The sequence below is a fragment of the Mycteria americana genome, chromosome 19, assembly GCF_035582795.1.
Source record: "Mycteria americana isolate JAX WOST 10 ecotype Jacksonville Zoo and Gardens chromosome 19, USCA_MyAme_1.0, whole genome shotgun sequence".
Taxonomy (NCBI): Eukaryota; Metazoa; Chordata; class Aves; order Ciconiiformes; family Ciconiidae; genus Mycteria; species Mycteria americana.
In genome coordinates this window covers 8,148,664-8,168,339 of record NC_134383.1, presented here as the reverse complement: position 1 = coordinate 8,168,339, position 19,676 = coordinate 8,148,664, and the positions used below count along the sequence as shown (strand labels likewise).

Here is a 19,676-nt window from a genome sequence, read left to right as displayed (position 1 = left end):
TGGGGGGGGGGGGAACCAAACCCAACATTAAAATCGCTTTTTGGTTTTTGTTTAATTATTTGTAATTCACCTTTAATCAACCCCCCTTTAAAGCCGTTATTTCTGATTTGGCGACTGTGTATATAAAAATCACTCCCCGGCAGGCAGGGACAGGCAGGGACGGGCAGGGACAGCCCACTGCTGCCGGCGCTTACAAATGGTACAAAACGAAAATAAAACACCCCCCCCCCCCGAAAAAAAAAAAACCAACCCCAAAACCCCCCAAAATATTTCTGCTTCACAGGCAAAGGCTGGGTCAGTGCGGTGCGCGGCACGGCCGGCGGCGGCTCCTCTACGTTCTCGACAAGCCGCGGTTATCCAAATCTTTCACCTAGGGGGTAAAAAAAAAACCCAAACCAACAAAAAAAAATCTGGGTTAGGTGAAATTTCGTGTTTTTTCCCAAATCTGGGGGGTTTGGGCTGGGTCTGGGGCCGTACCTTGTATATTCGGACCAGCCAGTGCTCTGTGGTGTACGCCTCCTCCAGCACGTCCAGCTCGAAGTCCTTGTTGCCGATTTCGGCGTTCCTCACGCGGTCGTAGCCCGGCGGTCGCTCTAGGAGAGGGCAAAGTACAGGCAGCGCTGCCACATCGCACCCTGAAGATGTTGGGGGCACGGTGGGGCGCCCCAAAAGCGGTGTCACCCCCTCACGCCGGGCGGTTTCGGGGACTTACTGGCCTCGGTGTAGACCTGGCCGAAGCGGTAGTAGCACATCTTGTACATGAGGCAGTTGAGGAGCACCGGGGAGCCCTCGCGGTCCACCCGAAACTCCCCCGTGGGGGTGTAGTAGTCGTGCTCCTTGATGTGGCGCCCCGTGTCCGTGCTGCCTCCGATCCGCACCATCCACAGGAACTTGTTGATGTCTGAAAGGTGGAGAGAAAAGAGTTGGGGGAAAAGAGCAAGGAGTTGAGTTGGGGGGCAAAGAGTTGAGTTGGGGGGCAAAGAGTGAGGAGCCGAGTTGAGTTGGGGGGCAAAGAGTTGAGTTGGGGGGCAAAGAGCAAGGAGTTGGGGGGCCAAGAGCAAGGAGCTGAGTTGAGTTGGGGGGCCAAGAGTGAGGAGCTGAGCTGAGGGCAAAAAGCGAGCAGTTGAACTGAGTTGGGGGCAAAGAGCGAGGAGCTAGGTTGGGGGAGAGCAAAAAAGGTACGTGCCGCCTTCAGAGAGGAGCATTTTGGTACCGTTTCCACTTTGCAGCCCCAGCTGAAGGCGGGACTGTGCTCCTCTAAGAGCTGTTTTGGAGAAGGCTGCACCACCAGTGCTCCCAGGATGGGTTTGACCCAGCTCAGAGCAAGATCTTACCGTCAGAAGAATAGCCGGTGAGGCCTCCGAAGATTACCAGCACGTAGCTGACGTCCAGCTCCCTCATGATCTCGTAGGCTTTCTCCTCCGTCGACGCCATCGCCTGGAGCGGACACAGTGTCAGTCACGCCACGCGGTGCTCCCAGAAAGTCAGGGCAAGGCGGCGGGCGAGGGAAGGACCTACCTGACCGACGCGGGAGATGTGCGTGTTGTTCCAGGTGTTGTTGTCCACCAGGATGGTCCGGTTGGCCATGGCGGTTATCTGGTACCCGTAGTCCCACCAGGACATCACCTTTGCGTCCTGCACCCAAACACCAGACGTGCCGTCAGCACCTCGGCGGACAACGTTGGGTCCCCGCTGCCCGAATTACCCCCGTTTACCTCCGGCGTGTTGTGACGCAGCCAGTAATAAGCTTCTCTGAAGTCATCAAAGATGATCCTGCTGCCGTCCCCACCCCGAGCGGACAGCACGATGGAGGGGGAGGAGTACGCCTCGCTGGTCACCCAGGTGGAGTGGAAGGTGTAGGTGATCAGGAAGAAAGCCATGACCAGGATCATGCCACTGGCAACCTGGGAGAACACATGGGGGTCAATGCTGGAGGGAAGAGGCCACCAGCCTCCTGCGCTTGTCCCCACCAGGACTAGGTGTCTTCTCCCCCTTCCTGAGCCGGCCCAACACTCACTTCGTTTTTGATGGGGTAGGTGGAGTCTTGCTGCTTTTTGCTCTTCTTGTCCGGTCGGCTGATATCCAGGTTCTTCATGTAGGTGGACAACACCTGAGAAACCCCGATGCCGGACAGGATGCACATCACCGGGGCCAGCACCAGCATGAGACGCACCTACGGGCAACGGCAGAAGAGTCAGTGCCTGTTGGAGAAGAAATCGGGGCAGAAATCCGAGAGAAGAGAGAAATTAAACGCCATCCCTAATTCAGCACCTCGAATTCAGCAGAAACATCGGCCTCAAGATAAACCCGTAGCCGATTTTTTTAGCGGGTGCAGACTGGGAGCTGCCACCATCTCAGACACCCCCGAGGGAAGTTCTCTGAAGACCTCAAAATTGGCCAAGGTGCAGAAGTGACCTCAACTGAACACCCTCGGGCAATCTTAGGTGGAGCCACGAATTAGTAGATGCCTCCACACAGAGAAGTCAGCGGCGTTTAGGGCTCGGTGTGCTAGAGCAAGAGAGCAAACGGGCGCAAGAGCAGCCCTTTGTCATCAGTCCCTGCTCAGACACCTGGAGAAATTGTTTGGGTTTGCAACTCAGCTATGGGAGACCAGGAACAGCGGCGGACAGCGGTGGCCGTATGGAAGCGAGTAACACCAAAACCAGTAAGTTTTGCAACGTCACGTTCCCTCACTGCACATAGGGGTGAATAAACCAGAAAACTGGTTTAGGAAGGGAGAAAAGCCTCATGAACGTTTCAACCGGCTCAAGGTGGAAGAACCATCATCAACAAGTTCAGAAAAATAAATTAAATCAGCTTCGTTAAGACCATTTCGTCATCCTGCTTGCGCCCAGCAGGCAGCAGCCCTCACCATCACAGCAGAGAAGTACATGCTGGTCACGCCGTACATGATGATAAAAATGCGGGCGTCCGAGAGGTTACTGAAGCAGTAATACAGACCGACTGCGGAGAGGAAAGAGGAACGCGTCAGGTTCACCTTAGCGATCTGTTGCCCGAAATAAAAAACAGCCGGCAGAGGCACGTAGCGCTCCACGGCAGACTCGGCACCGCGAGGAGAGGGGAGGCTGCGGTCCTGGCCGGCAGAATAAAACCTTTCCGGTGTCGTAGGGTGATTTAATAAATCGGGGTCTGACGACATCTGCGCTGGGCTCACCTGGGAACATGAAAACGAGAAGCTGCAGGTCAAAGTAATAGGAGGACCAAGTGGTGGGCTGGTGCTCGGAGACGGAGGCGATGATGGGGATGTTGTTCTTTGCATAGGAAGGATCCAGCAGGGAGTAGAAACGCCCCGTCCACGGGGAGATTTTCCCTAGGAAAGAGGAGAAAACAAAAATCATACTCAGTTCCAGCAGAGAGCAACCAGCAATGCCGATACGTTCTCTCACACGGGAGGCACGTGCAAGGCCGAATGAGCAATCCTGGACCTCGTTTAACATCTCTATTACTCAAACCTGCCATTTTAGAAAGGAAATAAAGCGCAATTTTACCCTAGAAAGACTTCTCCCCCGCCCGACCTACATTTTTAGCATCTCTTCGCTACTACAGATCGACATTCAGTTTCTGAAGCATCAGCTCAGCGTCCCCAGCGCGCACTGAGTCACGGCAGGTTTCTCTCTGCGCCTCGTATCGCTCGGGGCCCAGATCTTACAGCTGCTTCTTAAATATTTTCCGGCTAACGCACAAATTAGGGCAGGTCCCAGCCTCCCCCTCAGAGGGGGGGCTCGCAAGCACTGAAACCACAGCGCGGGCAATAATGTTAGAATTAGGGTCAACAAATTACACGCTCTTCAAAGAAATGAAAGGAGGCAAAGCCGGCGGTGAAACGCACTCATCATCGCCGCCATCTCGGGCTACCTGTCAGCATCAGCACGGCCCCGATGGTGAGGAGGATGAAGCCAACCAGGGAAATGACGCTCCTGAAGAGGATTTCGAATTGCTGCGGGTTCAGCTTGCTCCGAAGGTAGTCTACGAAGGCGTGGATCTGACACAAGCCGAAGACTCCAAGGGCAGCCATGTGCTCCGAGGAGAGGACGGGCTGCAAGCAGGGGAGAGCGTGATCGGATACGGAGGAGAACAAGAGTCGCGTTGGGCCCGGTATCAGCTTTTTTACAAATCGCTTCTCAACAAAATCGCTGCCAAAGTCACGGGAAACCGTCCCCTCCCCGTGGACGGCACAGCTGGCATGAGTCACTGTCTTACATCAGCTTTGATTCCCAGATAGGAATCCACATGGAAAATTAAACCGATTCTCTCGAAAACGTGAGCTAAGCAGGCATTTTTCCTGCTATACCAGGATGCACGCTGGCGTGAGCGTTTCCTTTCAGAAATACTTTTGTGAAAGGCAAGCGGTGCCGTGAAGGCTATTAGCAGCTTTGAAAGTCATCCAGCACCTCCAAAAGCTGATCTTGCCAAAAGGTGGCAACGAATCAGCGGAACGGGAGCTAGAACGAGAAGCCAGCGCCCACTTGTAACGTCAGCGGCGAAGGCAAGAAGAGAAACCGGGTGCCAGCTCGCTGTTGTTCTGCTACGACCCACGACATGACCATCCTTGAGTCTGCAAATCATTCTGGTCCCCACCTGGAAGCCAACAAAGGAGATCTGCATCGAGAGGATGGTTCCCAAGCAGTAGACCGTGCAATAGGCTACGTAGATCCTGTGGGAGAAGCGGCCGGTCAGCATCAGCACAAGAACATGCAAGGGGATGAGGTTAATCAGAAAGACGTAGCCACCCCAGGAGGAGACCTGCCAAGAGAGAAAAACAAACAAAAAAACCCCAAGTTCCAGGACTGAACAGGTTGCACAGCAGAGGTCAAAGGCGGCAGGTTTGATTTTCCTGGGATCACGCGCAGGATTTTCACCCAGCGGTAAGGCCAGCTGAGATCCGCTCTCTCCAAGAGCATCCTCAGCAGTCACAGCTGCCAGAAACCCAGGTTTTTCAATGCTATTAATAAAACCTTCCACAAAAACCCGCTAGTTTTGGTTAAGTGGAAATGAATGAAGAAAGAATCCATTCCATTTTCCCACCGAGCCCTTCACAGAGGTTCTAGCTCCCCGGATACAAGGACACAGGAACGTTACAAGGCACGTCACGTTATTTTCGGTCACCGTCTCCGGAGCGGTCCTTGGAGTCAGAAATACCTCAGCGCCGGGAGAAGGAACGCTTACCATGTAGAAATAGGCAAGAGCACACATTGCTGCCCAATAGATGGAGCCAGTTTTGACGGCTTTGATCCACATGTAGTAAGTTAACAGCATGCAGAATATGGCGATACCTGGGTGGAAGGACACAGAAAGGTGAAAGCAAGCTCACGTCAGCCCTGAAACGTTAATATAAAATCTCTGGGGCACGCCAGAGCGCTCAATTGCATTAAAAATAGATATATAAATGCTTTTGCTGCTCCATCGGAAGATGGAACAGTGCCTCATACAAAGAGCCAGGCCTGGGAAAAGGGTTTCGTATCCGATTTCTAGACTGAAACACTGTGATGTTTGTGTCTTACTGTAGATAACAGCTCACGTGGCTTCTTCTAGCCACGCCAGCTAGCCTTTCTGGACACAGCGACTCCTTACACGGCCCCCAAAAGCCCAGCTACGGGAGAGGAACGTGGATCCTCTTCTGCCCTAGGCATCGACAACAAGATTGCTGCCTTTGCCAGCCCCAAAGTCATTGCGGGAACGGAGATAAAACGCCGGGGGAGCCGCGCAGCAGCTCTGATCCCAAGCAGAGTTTGTGGAGGTGGCAAAACCCTTTTTGACTTGCAAAGAAGGATACTGGGGGAACGGGGCGCGCTCGCTGCCAGAGGTGGGAAACACTCCCTCTTCTCAAACGCGTAGGCGAGAACAACCGCCGATCTCTGAGCAGTTGGGTTAGGAAACTGCAGGGACCTGGCGGGGCTCGCTGGGAAAGGACGGTTCTTCTATCGCGCCCTGCAGCAGCTTTACCATCATTTTTCAGCACCCAACGTTGTTAAAGGTTTCCCTGCTCCGAGCGTCGCAAACTCACCTTCATTATCGTAGGAGCCGGCAACAGATCGAGAGATGTACCCGGGCACGACTGCAATCATGGCGGCAGCAAGGAGTCCTGCCCCTGCATCCTGGGGACAAAAAAAGACACATCCAGAGGGTAGAAAAAGCCATCAGTTTTTAGGGCTTTCGTTATCATGCCATGCTACGCACGGACATGCCTCAAAAGAATAAAAATTGAGTGTTGAAATGAAATTTTAAAACAGATCTTCCATTTCCCAGAAGTTCTGGGGTTTGACCAGCGCGGTGGTCACCTCCAAACCTCCGACACAGCTACGAGCTGCCTTTCCAAAAGGCGCACGGCCCACGCTCCTCCGCAAAGCAAAAGCCTCCAAGGTACGCCCCGACCTTCCCCTTACCTTGAGCTCTTTGGTGAGGTGGTAAGTCACGATGGTGGTGAAAGAGGAGAAGAGGGGAGCCAGGAACACACAGACATTTCGGATGTCGATGGTGATGTGGAAGAAGTGCAGCACGTGGTAAATTGCTGCCGATGTGATCATCAGGCCTGCGGGACAGAAATGACACCGTTATCAGGGTGCTCTCGGTCTGCTCGCAGCACCGGGGGTCGTTAGCTTGTAATTAACAACAGGCCAGCCAAAAGTCTTGCCAGGAAGGAGCTGCTGCCCAGGATGCCTCGATGAAGGGCATCCCCCGAGCTCCCCTCCTCTCCCAGCTGGTGCTCACGGCTCTGCTGCGTGTACGCTACCCGCTCCTCTCCCAAATCTGCCCCGCTCCCCATTTTCCCTTGTGTGAGATGCGTTTCGGCTCAGCAAAAGCCTGACGGCTTACCTGGATAAATGGTCCCACCGATAATCCTGCCCAAGGGGTACCACGCTCGGTCGTCAAACCAGTTGTGGAATTTATAGAAGCCCTCCTCCGCCAGAAAGCGGGTTGTGCGGTAGTTAAAATACCTGTAACAGCAACAAGCACTAAGCATCTCCGCATCCAGATATAGATAGATCGACTGCTCACCGCTCCTCAGGGCACGACCGCAGCCCTTAACGAGCGTTCAGACAACGAGGCAACTTTTTAAGTACCAAACTGCGTGCCCGTTGGGATACCCTTCTCCGCTGTCTAGGGGTAAGAGAGCGTTGTAAGGGCCGGCGGCGTGGTTTCCGTGCAGAGGGAACCAGCCCATTTTCCCTAGACTACCGCAAACCTCAGCTGCAAAGGTTCATCCCTCCTCCTAGGGGGTTTAAAAGTGGCTTTGCAAAGGTAACATCCTCCCTTGCGCTTGATTTAACCAGGAACAATCCTGGGACGCGGACACAAGTGGTACTAGGAGCCCTCTCTCCTGTTGTGCCCGGCTCAGGCAGGGAATAACCACATCCCAGCATAAAAGCGGTGTTGGGTGATTACCCCGACTTAGATCCAGGCTGCAGGATGAGTGAATTCACTCATCTGTGTGAGTGAATTCACTTCTCTGAGGAACAGAGAAGTGAATTTTGGGTCTAGAAGAGGAAAAACGAGCTGTACTGAAAACTGCCCTCCAAATCCCTCGTTCTCAACAGGGATTAACTCGAGCCCAGCAAACACCACCCAACTTCCGCACGCTCCAGAAGAGAAAAACCCAGCAGGCCCCCGCAAAACGGGCGGAAGACACTTACGGGTCAAATTCATGGATGACGCTTTCGAATCTTAAGACGGAAAAAAGCCTCGTGGAGAAAGCTGCAACCACAGAGAAAGGGCAGAGTGAACCTACAGCACTCACTGAGCCAGAGTTTTATTAGGTTTATCATCTACTTTGATTAAAATTCTTTCTGTCTCAAACTGGTCGTTGGGAAGATGGAGAAAGATGTGTTTCTCAAAGGAATAGATACAGAAGCAGTAAGAGCGTTCGCTTAAGAAAAATGAGAGCTTCACAATCTATGAAAGAAGAGAAGAAGGAGCAGAGGCGGCTCCACCCCGGGGTCCCCCTTTGAGGGCACTAGCAGCCATCCGCAAGGCCGGCACGGCAGGACGCGGACTTACACAGCACAGCTGCCATCGACAAGATGAGGAGCTTGAGCAGCGTGTCTTGCTTCTCGTAGGACAGCCGGAGAAACCCTAACTTGGTCATTTTCACATCAAAGGCAGAGCTTGAGGATGCCTGAACACCTGAAAACAAAGAGGGAAGATGAGCAAAGAGTGAGCCAGCTTGCAGCCCCACAACGCCTCCAAACGTTGCACAAAACAGGACCTCAAACACCCCACTCCTGCCCAAGGAGGCTGGCGTCCACCCTTCACCCCTGCCAGATGATTTCGCCGATCCGTGCCTCCCTTCCCCAAATCCCCTTGCCTCCCTTCCTCACCTGATCAGTTGCCCCAAGTCTCGGCAGAGGTTTTTCTTTCTTTTCACAGAGACCAGAGCTTCTTCGGGGCAGAGGACGCGTCTGTTTCTCTGCGTAGGAGACAAAACCCAAGCGTAAGCTTTTAGCAAAACCATTAAGTTTTCCCTGGCTGGTCTCTGGAGTTTAACCACCACCTGTAAACGATGCACAAAAAAAGTAATCCATGGGGATCACAAGAAGTCGGCGCTGTTTTCTCGTATATAGGAGGTCTGAACGGCCCCGGCCGCTCCCACTTTGAGTTACCGATGTTAAACGTATACATCCCCGTGGTTTCCTAACGTGGACCCGCAGCTTCGTTTCTATCAGACACCTTGACTGTTTAATTCAACCTCCCTGGGTGGAGGAAGAGCCAGCAAAATCCTACTATTGGACACCAAGGAAGTGAAACTGTGGCCAGAGAATAATGTCTTTCTACTCTTGAAAACACTCCGATTTCTTTAAAATATTTACCCGATCAATCTGGAAAAAAAACCTAACCCACCACTCCCTGCAAATTCAGTCCCAGAACTGGTGGAGAAATCTCAGTTCACCTCTCTGAGCTACAAGGCCGGGGAGGGCAGATTTGGACAGGCAGAGATTTAAAAACACAATACAAACTGGGCCCGGGTCTTTCTGTGACCTAGAAGCGATTCTGACTGGCACGCATTCGTCATTAATCGATACAGAAATAACCCCGTGTTGTAATTATTTCCTGGATCCCCTGGGGATAATAAGAAACAGCTAACGATGATATAACACAGATGCCCCCCCCCCCCACCCCCGGCACGAGTGGCTCTGCCACCGCGGTACCACTGGTACCCCGATTTCCACAGCTCCGCTAGACGACTCACGGGGTGTTTTGGGGACCCTTCACCACCCAGTAACGCCACAGCCACTGGGGGAACCAGCAGCCCCGGCCGGTCCCCAGATACCGGGGTGGGAAGGAGGAGAAGCTGTCCCTGGGCTACGGGCTATGGCCCCGCTCTCGCCACCAGCCCCTCTGAGCTTGTCTGTGTCCTACGCGACACTGTGCCCCCCACGAGCCCCCCCGTGCTGCACCCCACAGCCCTGTGCACCCCATCACCCCACACCTCCAGGCACTCCACAACCTTTTGCCCCCCAGCCCTGGGCACCCCACAGTCCCGAGCACCCCCAACCCCTAGGCACTCCACAGGTCCACATCGTAAAGGCTCCAGCCCCTGACAGCCAGCAGCGCCTCACCCCACATGCCTGGGCACCCCACAGCATCGCCCTCCCCAAAACCCATAATCCCACAGGCCTGGGCACCCCACAACCCCACGCTCGCTCACCCCACAGACCTGGGCACCCCACAACCCCACAGCTCCCTCACCCCCCAGACCCTGAGCACCCCACAACCCCACAGCTCCCTCGCCCCACAGACCCTGAGCACCCCACAGCTCCCTCGCCCCACAGGCCCGGGCACCCCATAACCCCTCAGGCCCCCACCCCACAGGCCCGGGCCCCCCATAGGCCTGAGGACCCCCCCACACTCCCTCACCCCACAGGCCCCCGCCCCACAGCCCAGGCCCCCCTCGGCACACGGCAGCCCTCCCCGCCCGGCACCAGGCCCCTCGGGGCCGCGGCCCTTACCCGGGCGCCGCGCTCGGCCCCGCCGCCCCGGCCATCCGCCCCGCGCAGCCGCCCTTGCCCTCCGCCGCGACCCGCCCCCGCCCCGCCCCACGCTGGCCATTGCTCCTCACCGACGCCACTCCAGCTGCGGCGCCGCTCATTGGCCGCTGCGCCGGGCACTCAGCCGAGGGCGGGACGGGGCGGGCTGCGTGCGGCGCCCTCCGATTGGCGGAGCGTTGGGCGAGCCGGGTTGGCGGAGAGCGAGCCGTGACGTGTCCGTCTTGGCTTGGGGCGCCCGGGAAGGGGCGTGGCGAAACGGATCACGTGGGCGGATGCGGAAGCGGGCCGTGCCCGCCACGTGGGCGGCGCCACGTGGGCACCGCCCCGGGGAAGGCAGCGGCGGGGCCGGGCGGGGGTCGGTCCCGGGGGGGGGGGGGGGTGGTGGGGTGGTGTCTCGGTCCCGGGGGGCACCGACCCGCCGAGGGGAACCCCCTTCCCGCCCAGGTTAGAGAGAGGGGCAGGCGCAGGACGGCTGCAAATCGTGATTTCTCCATTTAATTGTTTCAGTGTGAAAAGACTTAGAGAAAAGTCGATAAACCGGCCCAAAAAAAAAAAACAACCAAAACCCCAACCAACCCCAAAGGGTTTGGTGGTTTGTTTTTTTTTTTTTTAGTTTTAAATGTCGCCGGTTTCCTTCCCCGACCCCACAGAAACGGTGCATGCTCGCCCGCAGCGGGAACTCCCCCAAAATACACCCACCCCCCCCCAACCCCCCCCCCCAGCCGTGGCCTGAGTTAGGGTAGAGGAGGGGGACACAAAATGGCGGCGGGGGTTACACTGGGGAGACGGCGCAGGACGAGGGTAGGAAAGAGCCCGCCGTAGAACAAAGCTCTTCAAAACTCACAAAGGTGTTAAAAATCCTGGTTTTCCCCCCAAAAATTCCCATGGGGGAGACGTAGAACCAAGCTCGGGGCCTGGGGGCTGCCCGTCCCCGGGGAGCGAGGAGGGGCACGGGTGGGCGTCCCCTCCGCGCGTCCCCCCACCGGGGTTTGGTCGCGGCTCAGTGTCCCGGAGCAGCCGTGTGTTTGATGGGAGAGGGCTGAGGGGAGAGGAGCCGATCAGCGGTGGCAGAAGAGGAAGAGGAAGTGGAAGTGGAAGTACCGCTGAGGGCGGACTGAAGGTACACGGTCTTGTGAAAGAGTCTGTTGCTGAGGAAAACCACCAGGGAGAAGAGACGGAGCTGGAAGTGGCTGGAAGGGAAGAGAGCCCGTCAGCTCCCGACGCCGGAAAAACCAGCCCCCGCGGGATTTTGGGGGAGCGGTGGCCGAGGCTGGTGGCCACGAAGGGGATTTAACGGGCTGGGAAGGGCGGAGGTGGCTACTCACTAGGTTTTTCCGGGAGTCCTCGCTTCGTTGGCGCTGATGATGAAGAGAGGGAAAAGGATGGAAAAGAGGCAACCGCTGGAAGCGGGGAGGGGGGACAAAAAAAAAAAAAGGTTAAAATAAAACAAAAGGCACTGGGTTGGGTGAGGAGGAGGCGGGGGAAGCGGACGGGGTGCTGCCCACCCTGCCGGCGACTCACCTGATGATGTAAGAGGATTGCATCGCCGTGAGAAAAGCCAGCGGTAAGCCGAAGCCGAAGTAATAGGGCCAGTTTCTCTCGATGTTGGATAACCGCTGGTGCATCTCGATTCCTGGCGAGAAGAAAATCCCGCAGAAACCAACCCACGGGGAGGAGAGACCTTCATTACACTTCGTTCCGTATAAAAACGGAAGGAAAAAAAATCAGCCTCGGACGCCCCAACTGGATGTTCCTCGAGTAGAGAAACCCTCGATCCGGAAAAATTTCCGCCGGCGCGGAGGCAGCCCTCACCTTTGTTAAACCAGCGGTACTCGAAGCAGTAGAGCGAATAGAGCAGCGACATGTGGAGGAGGCTGATCAGCTGGCCGATGATATCGATGGGGAAGAGGCTCACTATCATCCCCTGGGGATTAAAAAAAAAAAAAAAATAATGAGGCGGCGAGCGAGGGGTGCGCGGGATTTGCGGGAGAACATCGCCCGAGAGCGAGATGCGGAGCGACTCGGGCCGGCGGACGATTATTTTTTGGGCTTGTGACTCCAGTCTCACCTGGATGAGGAACAGCGCCTGCAACAAGAGGTTAAACAACATGTCGGCGATGATTTTACTGACGCTGGGAAAGGGATGAGGCTTTCTGCCGGAAACTTCGAACGCTAGATCCGCGATGTCCTGCAAAGAAACGACAAAGGGGCTTGAGGGAAATAAAATTTGAAAGAGAAAAGGGGGCTTCAGGGAAATGAAATCCAAAAGCAGCTGGGATGATGTTACCGAGCCGCTTTTGCCCGCCAGGAATACACCCAGAGCCCATTTTGGGGATGGGATTTCATCTCGCGCCGAAACGCCGCCCCCCACACCGCCGATGGAGCCTTCACGAGGAACTTCCCCCCCCTCGCCTGCTTGACGCACGGTCCATGTCCCCGTCACCTACCTGAAACCAGATGGCATTGACAACCTTACTGAGCACAAAGAGGGGAAGGACCCAGAGGGCGCTGAAAATGGAGGTGAGGATGAACTCCAGCCACGACCAGACGTCGCCGTGCAAGGAAGGGTCACCTTCGAAAGGTGGACGGGGAAAAACACGTGAGGAGCCGGTGTGGGAACCTCCTCCTTTCACATCACAAACGTTTCCTGGTAGGGCCGGTCTCCGCGCCACGAGGAACTTCTGACCGTAGCGCTCGAGGATGGGAGAAATCTCCGACCCCAACCTTTGCTCTTTAAAAGAACGTTCCCACCCGCTTGCTTTTTATTTGCTTGCAAAAATATCCCGACGGCTCTGTGCGTTCTACGTGGTAAAACCCACGAGCTAGACGCCCGACCTGTCAGCGGGGTTATCCATCTCTCTGCTTTTCTACTAAACAATTAACGGCGGCCTCGATTAGTACAGGGAGGAAGAGAAACACAAGGCGAGGAGACAGTGGTGCGAAGAACAGCTCAACGGGACAACGCCTCGGCAGTTTGTGGCAGGCGTCGGGACCCCCCCCCCCCCCCACACCCCCGTCCCATGGATTGCTTAGCGGGGAGTAAAACAGACAGGAAAGGGACTCACCGATGATCTGCGCCGTGACCGACTGAAGGACAGGTATAAATACGCGGTAAAACAAGAAGAGACTAAGCTACAGGGAAAAAGAAACGACAAGGGTTCTCGGTGAGGCATTGCACGGTCATTGCTCGCGCTGCTGTAACTACCGATCTGAAGGCAGACCCTCTGCCTACGCCTCCACGCAGCGATCCGTAAATACAAGGAACCAAGGATCTCTTCAAACACTGCCAAAATCTATAAATGAGCGCTTTCCTTTTAACGTTTCCACGCCGATTCCTCGTACCCGGCCACAGTCTAATGGGAAAAACGAATGCCGGCGATTTATTAGGCTGCAAAGCGGCTGCTCCATTAAGGATTAGCCTCAGGAAACAGCCGGGGTAAGGTCAGAACTGAGGAAACGTCGTTAAGATATCGATATTCAATTTGCTAAAGCAATATTCCAGACTGCACCCGAGCAGGAGTTGCATATTTAAAGACAACATCGGGACCGGGAACTTCGTGGCTCCTCTCAATTCCTGCAGCCAAGCTGACGGCTCACCACCGACAGCGTACGAGGGCTGGAGCGAGACGTTGGCTTTCACGGGGTTTTTAAACATAAAAAAAAAACCCCACCCAAAAATATCCACTTACCCAGAATACACCTCCGTTCCAGGCACAACACTGAAATATCCGGCTCACTATCCGGGGTTCGCTGCAGAGCAATAGGAGAGAGATGGGCAAGATGCGTTAAGGTCCCAGCACCTGGATAAACATCCCCTAATAAGTGACAACTGCTTCTGTCCCACGTTTTGGACCCCTTAGAAATGTCGCGGATAACCAGCTCGACGCCGGTGATGCACCTGATTTTATCTCAAGACGGGAATCCCGGAAGAAATCCCTGCACGGACTCGCGCCAGGTTTCAGCCAGTGCATGGTTTGTGGAAGATTTACATCAGGGAGACTCTTTCAACCTTTATTAATTCCCCGTATCTGCGCTGGAACGGAAGAAAAGCAAAGCTTTCTTCCAGATTTTTAAGCATTTATTAGAGATCTCGGGCTTTGTTCTCCTCAAACTCTCACCACACTAAAACCAGGGCTTTGTGGGCGCTTTTTGTTCTTGGAAGAGGCTGTTTCAGCTCGGGGTGGTTTTGGCTTCACTCTCCTTGCGGCGTAGCTACGGACAGGCAAGAGAGCAGCTCTGTGGGACTCTGTAGCCCCTTCCCAGTCAGCTTTTGCTACCAAAAGGGCTTTGTTACACAGAAAAGCAGCAAAATACGACTGTTTAGTCCCCCTCAAAATATATATAATTCCTCAAGGGCAGCCCAGGTGCAGGAATCTCTATGGTCTGGGGAGGAGATAAAGTCAGACTAGCAGCGAGCTCGTCGGAATAATTTGTAAATACGTCTTGAAAGGCGTAGCACTGACCAAACATCACCGCAATAAGCGCCAGCCCGACTGTAATTAGGGCAGCAGAGAAACATCTCAGCGCAGTTTGGGAGTCAGACACAAGAACAGATGCTGTTTTGCTCCCACGTGGATATAATTCTGGCATTTCCAGCCTTAGTGGATGCAACCGCTATAGACGGCTGCAGAACATGGGAAGGCTGGGGAAAAAAAAAAAGATCCTCGATCTGCCCCAGATGTACAAATCGGACCTGAGCTGCTGTTTCTTCCCCGACACCGTGACTACCACCACCACCGACATGTCTTTGAGAGGCAGCACGAGCGTTTAGGAAGAAAAGAAACGCAGAAATCCACGTTCTTTCAGCTGGTATAGCTCCATACCTTCTATTGTATTTCAAACTAATTGCATACTCGTAATTGTCAAACAACGTAAAAGGTCTGACTTCTAATCTCGTGGTACCAGTTCCAGGTTCATTACGCAGAGCGGAAAAAGGGCATTTCACGTCACGTTTTTCATATTTATTGGCTCTGTGCTTCACTGCAACTGGGTTTACGAACCATTTGCAAATGTACAGCACACGTTCTGCTGTCGCTGAGACCCAGGTGGCAGGTCTCTGATGGTTCTGACAAGCATTTTTACAGAGATCTTTGCAAGTGCGGGCAACAATAATGGCTTTATTTCTTAATATTCTTACCTCAACTTCCCTTTTAGCCAGACTACTGCGATACGATGGATATTTAGGAGGGAAAGAAAAAAAAAAAAAAGAAAAGCACAAGCACTGCCAAATCACTATGACTTGCAGAGGTTTTGCAATTCGTTGGGCTCTTCAGAGCTCCGGGCAGAGTCGCTCGCTCCCTCCCTGCCCTCAATCGCTGGGAGACTGAAAGAAGAGAAGCAAATTACCCGATTTATGACTCATCGGGCCCCGTACTCACTTCTCTTGCTTCTTCTCTTCCATGTGAAACCTCCGCTGGGCGAGTGCGCTGTTTGCTCTCCTTCGCCTCTGCTCTTCCCTTTTCTGCTGGATCCGGGCGTCCAGCTTAGAGATGGTGCAGATGCCCCAGATGGAGTCCTTAATTCCCTGCGGGCACGAGGAGAGACGGGACGCGCGAGTGAGAGAGAGGAGGGACGGGACGCGGCCGACCCAGGCCATCGAAAACCTCCCGGTTATGGAAAGGGACTTAAACGTGGCCAGCCTCGCTCCCCGGCTAGCAGGGGAAGCTGGCACCAGGCTCAGCCGGAGCCAAGGCATGGAGCAGCAACACTGACTATTTTCCACGGCCTGGTGACCTAAATCACCGCACGTTCCAGCATCTTTAGGAGCAGCGTTTTTTTTTTTTGTGTTTGTTTTTTTTTAAAAGGTGTCATTTCTTATCCAATCTCTGCTATTTATAACCCTGGCAAAAGCCAAAGAGTCAGAGCTCTCCCAGCCCATTTCTTCTGTCTGGCAGAAAGCCCTTCATCCCCTGCCAGCATTTCTAAAGCCAATAAAAGAGAATTATACAAAATATTTAGGATGTGCAAAGTCCTTGTGGCCTGACTGCATGTATGAGCTCGATGCTTACTCCTTTACGAACAAAAGCATCTGTCCTTGTCCCAGAAGCATTCTCGCACCAGCTGCATCCGTGCAAACCTGGTTTCATTTAAAAGAGTCCTGATGCCACCTCCTAGTACTCCACGAGCAGTGCTTTACAGCTCCAAAAATACATCGTAGCCATCATTATCAAAATTTCCCTTTGAAATAAAGGCCGTAAGGATGCTAGTGTGAGCCAGGACAGCGCCACTACCCAGGTGACCCACACGCCAGTTCGGTGTATGGAGTTTTTGACCAAAAAGGATAAATTTTGATGCCAAATGTGTGTCTGGAACAGCACAACACAATGCTGCTGGTACCTAACGAAGTGGAAATTAATTACACAGGCTGCACTACCGATGGCGTGAGAGAATCATGAAACAACACAAGTCCTCCTGCGTTAGATTGTGGTCAGCATGCCACAGATCTTTAAGAACAAACCCAGCAAGTTTTTCAAAACGAGTCATTTCTGAAAACAAGTTACTTCTTAGTATCACGTCACAAATGTTTTCAAGCCTGTATTTACACACGGACGATACAAGACGGCATGGGAGCACTGAGTTCACACGAAGCCTTATCACCGTGACACAACTGGGATGTTCATACGAGCTATAAATTAACTCTTGCCCCGGGGAAATCCCTCACAGGTTCAGCAGTGCCCCGGACGAACGCCGAGCCCTTTGCAGCAGACACACTGCACGACGGCCAGCTCGGGAGGAAATTATTCTAGAAAACACTTGGGGAGCAACGCATCCCACACAGCCACGTCAAATCTAACCATCATCGGGGAGCGGAGAGCTTGCCTACAGGTATCTCTGCTTTACAAAATTGACATTTTTGACTAAAATACACCCGGAGCCCCTTTTCCTTCAAATTTGTTAATCCACCCTTGATGACATAGGAAGGAGGGTGCTCCCCGCCGAAGAGCCACTGACACCGAAGCAAACGAGACCAGTCCCTATGACAGAGGACCTGAAACACAGGCGACTTACCCTGACGAGGTCATGAAGGAAGGTTTTCACGCTGTCTGCCATCTCGACTCCAGCATCACCTCTGGTTCTGAAACTATCAACTACAGGGAGAGGGGAAAAGCCGAACCCAAACCTCTCTCATCCTGGAGAGATGGGAAACGGATGGAGCCTGCGGAGAGAGAGAACACAGGACCACGGCGGGCGTTAACAGCATCAGTCTGAGCGGGGTAATTACAAGCTAAATCACACCCCAGCGGTTTTCAGCAGGCTTCCCTGCCCTTGCCGGCTTGCCATCGGGCAACCATCCTCGAACACAGGGCCAGAGAAAGGACCCGTCCTGTTAATTCCACGGTATCTCATATTAATGAACTCGGGGTTTCAGGAACAGCAGAGCCTGTATTTCTACGCAGCACAACACCTCTCTGAACAACATGCTGTGCCGCTCATTTTCGGAAGAGCTGGCCCAGAGAGGTGTGAAAACATCTTTGCTGAATCCAACGTCAATTTAGCACTTTACAGCTCCATGCCTCCTCCTCCTCGCGCGCCAGGTAAGAAACTCGAGGTCTACAATTAGGAGCCTGACAGAACGAGGGCTGCTCTTGAGCTGTCCCATAAGTTTTTGCCCAAAGCAGTAATGACGCCAAACAGCCCTTTGCCAAAAACGTCGTGCTAAGTCTTCTGCTTCGTGTAAAGCGCCGCAGAAATACAGACAGCGTCTGAATTAAGAAAAAAAGAAACAAAAAATCACCAGCTAATAAAACTCGCCCAGCTTTTCCACCAGGATTCAAACCGCTCTTTTTCTCCTAGGTGGGAAGTACGGGCAGCTCTGGAGCAGGCTGGTGTCACAAGCCCCGACACGTCAGTGTTGCTGTTGCTCTGTAACACGCAGCGCAGGATGCAAACAATTAAAAATAATTAAAAAAAAAAAAAAAAAGGTTTTTATTTTGGTTATTCCGAGACAAAACCTGCCAGGGTTTGAACTGCGCTCCCGTGACGCAGCGAATGCCAGTTCGGATGAAACTGCGGAAGCAGAACCGGCCTCCAGCTTTATTGACGTCAAGTTAATCACAGGCACCTTCACCCTAAAATCAAGCCTTCGAAGCGGACACGCTCAGCCCTGTCACGCAGCATCCGGGTCTCTTTGCTTTAGCCAGGCGTCCGAGGCATCCAAGGTCCGGGCGGCACCACGGCAGAAACAAAAGGCAGGAACGAGCCTTTTCTTTGTTCCGGGCGGCCACGCCTCGCCACCCTTCGGGCTCGGAAACGTATGTGTTAAACACAGCGAGACCCTGGGTCCTGGCTTCTGCAGAAAGCCCTGCCTGATTTATTTTTACCCAGGGGTATTCCCCAGCAACTGGGGGACACCCCAGGGTTGGGGGTCACTGTGCGGGGGGGGGGATCCTCATAGCACCCCAGAGGTGCCCGGGATGGGGATCCCAGGCCTGCCCCAGTTAGGCTGGGGGGCATCGTCTCCCCCCACTGTTAATGGGGGTGAGCCCCGTGGTTACCCCGGGGTGGGGGCTCAAATTTACCTCAGGGCTGCCCCCGCGGTCACCGGGGGCGGTGACCCCTACAGCTTCCCCAGGGCGGGGGCACAATTTTACCTCAGGGCTGGCCTCGCAGTCTCCCCGGGAAGTGTGTGTGTGTGTGTGGGGGTCACGGTTACCTCAGGGCTGCCCCTACAGTCCGCCCCAGGATCAGTTACCTCAGGGTGGCCCCACGGATCCCTCGGGACCCAAAATTACCTTAGGGTTGCCCCACGGATGTCTCGGGACCCAAAATTACCTCAGGGTTGCCCCACGGATCCCTCGGGACCCAAAACTACCTCAGAGTTGCCCCACGGATCCCCCAGGACCCAAAATTACCTCAGGGTTGCCTCACGGATCCCTTGAGGCCCACAGTTACCTCAGGACTGCCCCCACGGTTCCCGGGTGTGATCCCCGCGGTCTCCCCCGGGGGGCCCACAATAACCTCAGGGCTGCCCCCCTCCGGCCCCGTGACCACCTCAGGGCTCTCCCCGTCCCCACGCTCACTCACCGGCGGCCGCGGGCTGCGGGCCGGGGGCACACGGCGCGGCAGGCGGCCCAGCTCCCGGCGGCCCGGCCGCCACGCACCGCGCATGCGCTACCCCCCCCACCCACTGCGCAGGCGCACTACCGCCCCCCGTGTGTCTCCCTCTGCGCAGGCGTACTGCCGCCGGCTCGCCCCCCTCCCCTCCCGCCGCTGCACATGCGCACTGCTGCCGCCCGCCTGCAAAGCGGCGCCGCTAGGGGGCGCCACCTGCGCTGTGCGGGGTCACTGGGGACACTGGGGGTAACTGGGGACACTGGGGGTAATGGGGGATAATGGGGGGTAATGGGGGGATAATGGGGCTGGGGGCACTGGAGGGATAATGGGAGCACTGGGGGGACGCTGGGAGTGGGGGTACTGGGGGGGAATGGGAGGTAGTGGGGACACTGGGGATACTGGGATGGGGGATAGTGGGGCTGGGGAACACTGGGGGGGGGCAATGGGGGACCCCGGGGGGATAACGGGGACAGTGGGACTGGGGGTGGGAATATAATGGGGACACTAGGGCTGGGGGATAATGGGGATACTGGGAGGGGGGGGGAGGGATATTGAGGGCACTGGGGCTACGGGGCGGGGGGGGTAATGGGGACACTGGGACTGAGTGCACTGGGGGCA

The 19,676-nt window shown here is 54.8% G+C and overlaps 2 protein-coding genes across 4 annotated transcripts; both read right to left on the bottom strand.

Annotated features, from left to right (window-relative positions):
• Positions 1-35: 35 nt before the first annotated feature.
• On the bottom strand, positions 36-10,042 carry STT3A (STT3 oligosaccharyltransferase complex catalytic subunit A). 2 transcript variants are annotated; one of them, XM_075521100.1, is made up of 19 exons: positions 9,966-10,042; positions 8,337-8,425; positions 8,017-8,142; positions 7,653-7,713; positions 6,835-6,956; positions 6,405-6,550; positions 6,026-6,116; positions 5,188-5,294; positions 4,600-4,764; positions 3,877-4,057; positions 3,176-3,331; positions 2,873-2,964; positions 2,018-2,173; positions 1,716-1,904; positions 1,519-1,635; positions 1,335-1,437; positions 713-901; positions 478-593; positions 36-370 (listed from the first exon to the last, which is right to left on the bottom strand). In XM_075521100.1, the coding sequence occupies exons 3-19, from the start codon at positions 8,102-8,104 to the stop codon at positions 332-334; spliced, it is 2,118 nt and encodes a 705-aa protein (XP_075377215.1). In that variant the 5' UTR covers positions 8,105-8,142; positions 8,337-8,425; positions 9,966-10,042; the 3' UTR covers positions 36-331. The 2 variants fall into 2 exon arrangements, with proteins under 2 accessions (XP_075377215.1, XP_075377216.1); XM_075521101.1 differs by having other exon boundaries at positions 8,337-8,509; positions 9,966-10,008.
• An 807-nt stretch (positions 10,043-10,849) lies between these two features.
• EI24 (EI24 autophagy associated transmembrane protein) lies at positions 10,850-19,156 on the bottom strand. Of its 2 annotated transcripts, none has more exons than XM_075521138.1 (11): positions 19,029-19,156; positions 17,013-17,160; positions 15,383-15,528; positions 13,694-13,754; positions 13,070-13,136; positions 12,452-12,576; positions 12,073-12,192; positions 11,817-11,928; positions 11,526-11,637; positions 11,330-11,404; positions 10,850-11,194 (listed from the first exon to the last, which is right to left on the bottom strand). In XM_075521138.1, exons 2-11 carry the CDS (start codon positions 17,052-17,054, stop codon positions 11,005-11,007), a joined length of 1,050 nt encoding a protein of 349 aa, XP_075377253.1. In that variant the 5' UTR covers positions 17,055-17,160; positions 19,029-19,156; the 3' UTR covers positions 10,850-11,004. The 2 variants fall into 2 exon arrangements, with proteins under 2 accessions (XP_075377253.1, XP_075377254.1); XM_075521139.1 differs by having other exon boundaries at positions 11,330-11,362.
• Positions 19,157-19,676: the final 520 nt, after the last annotated feature.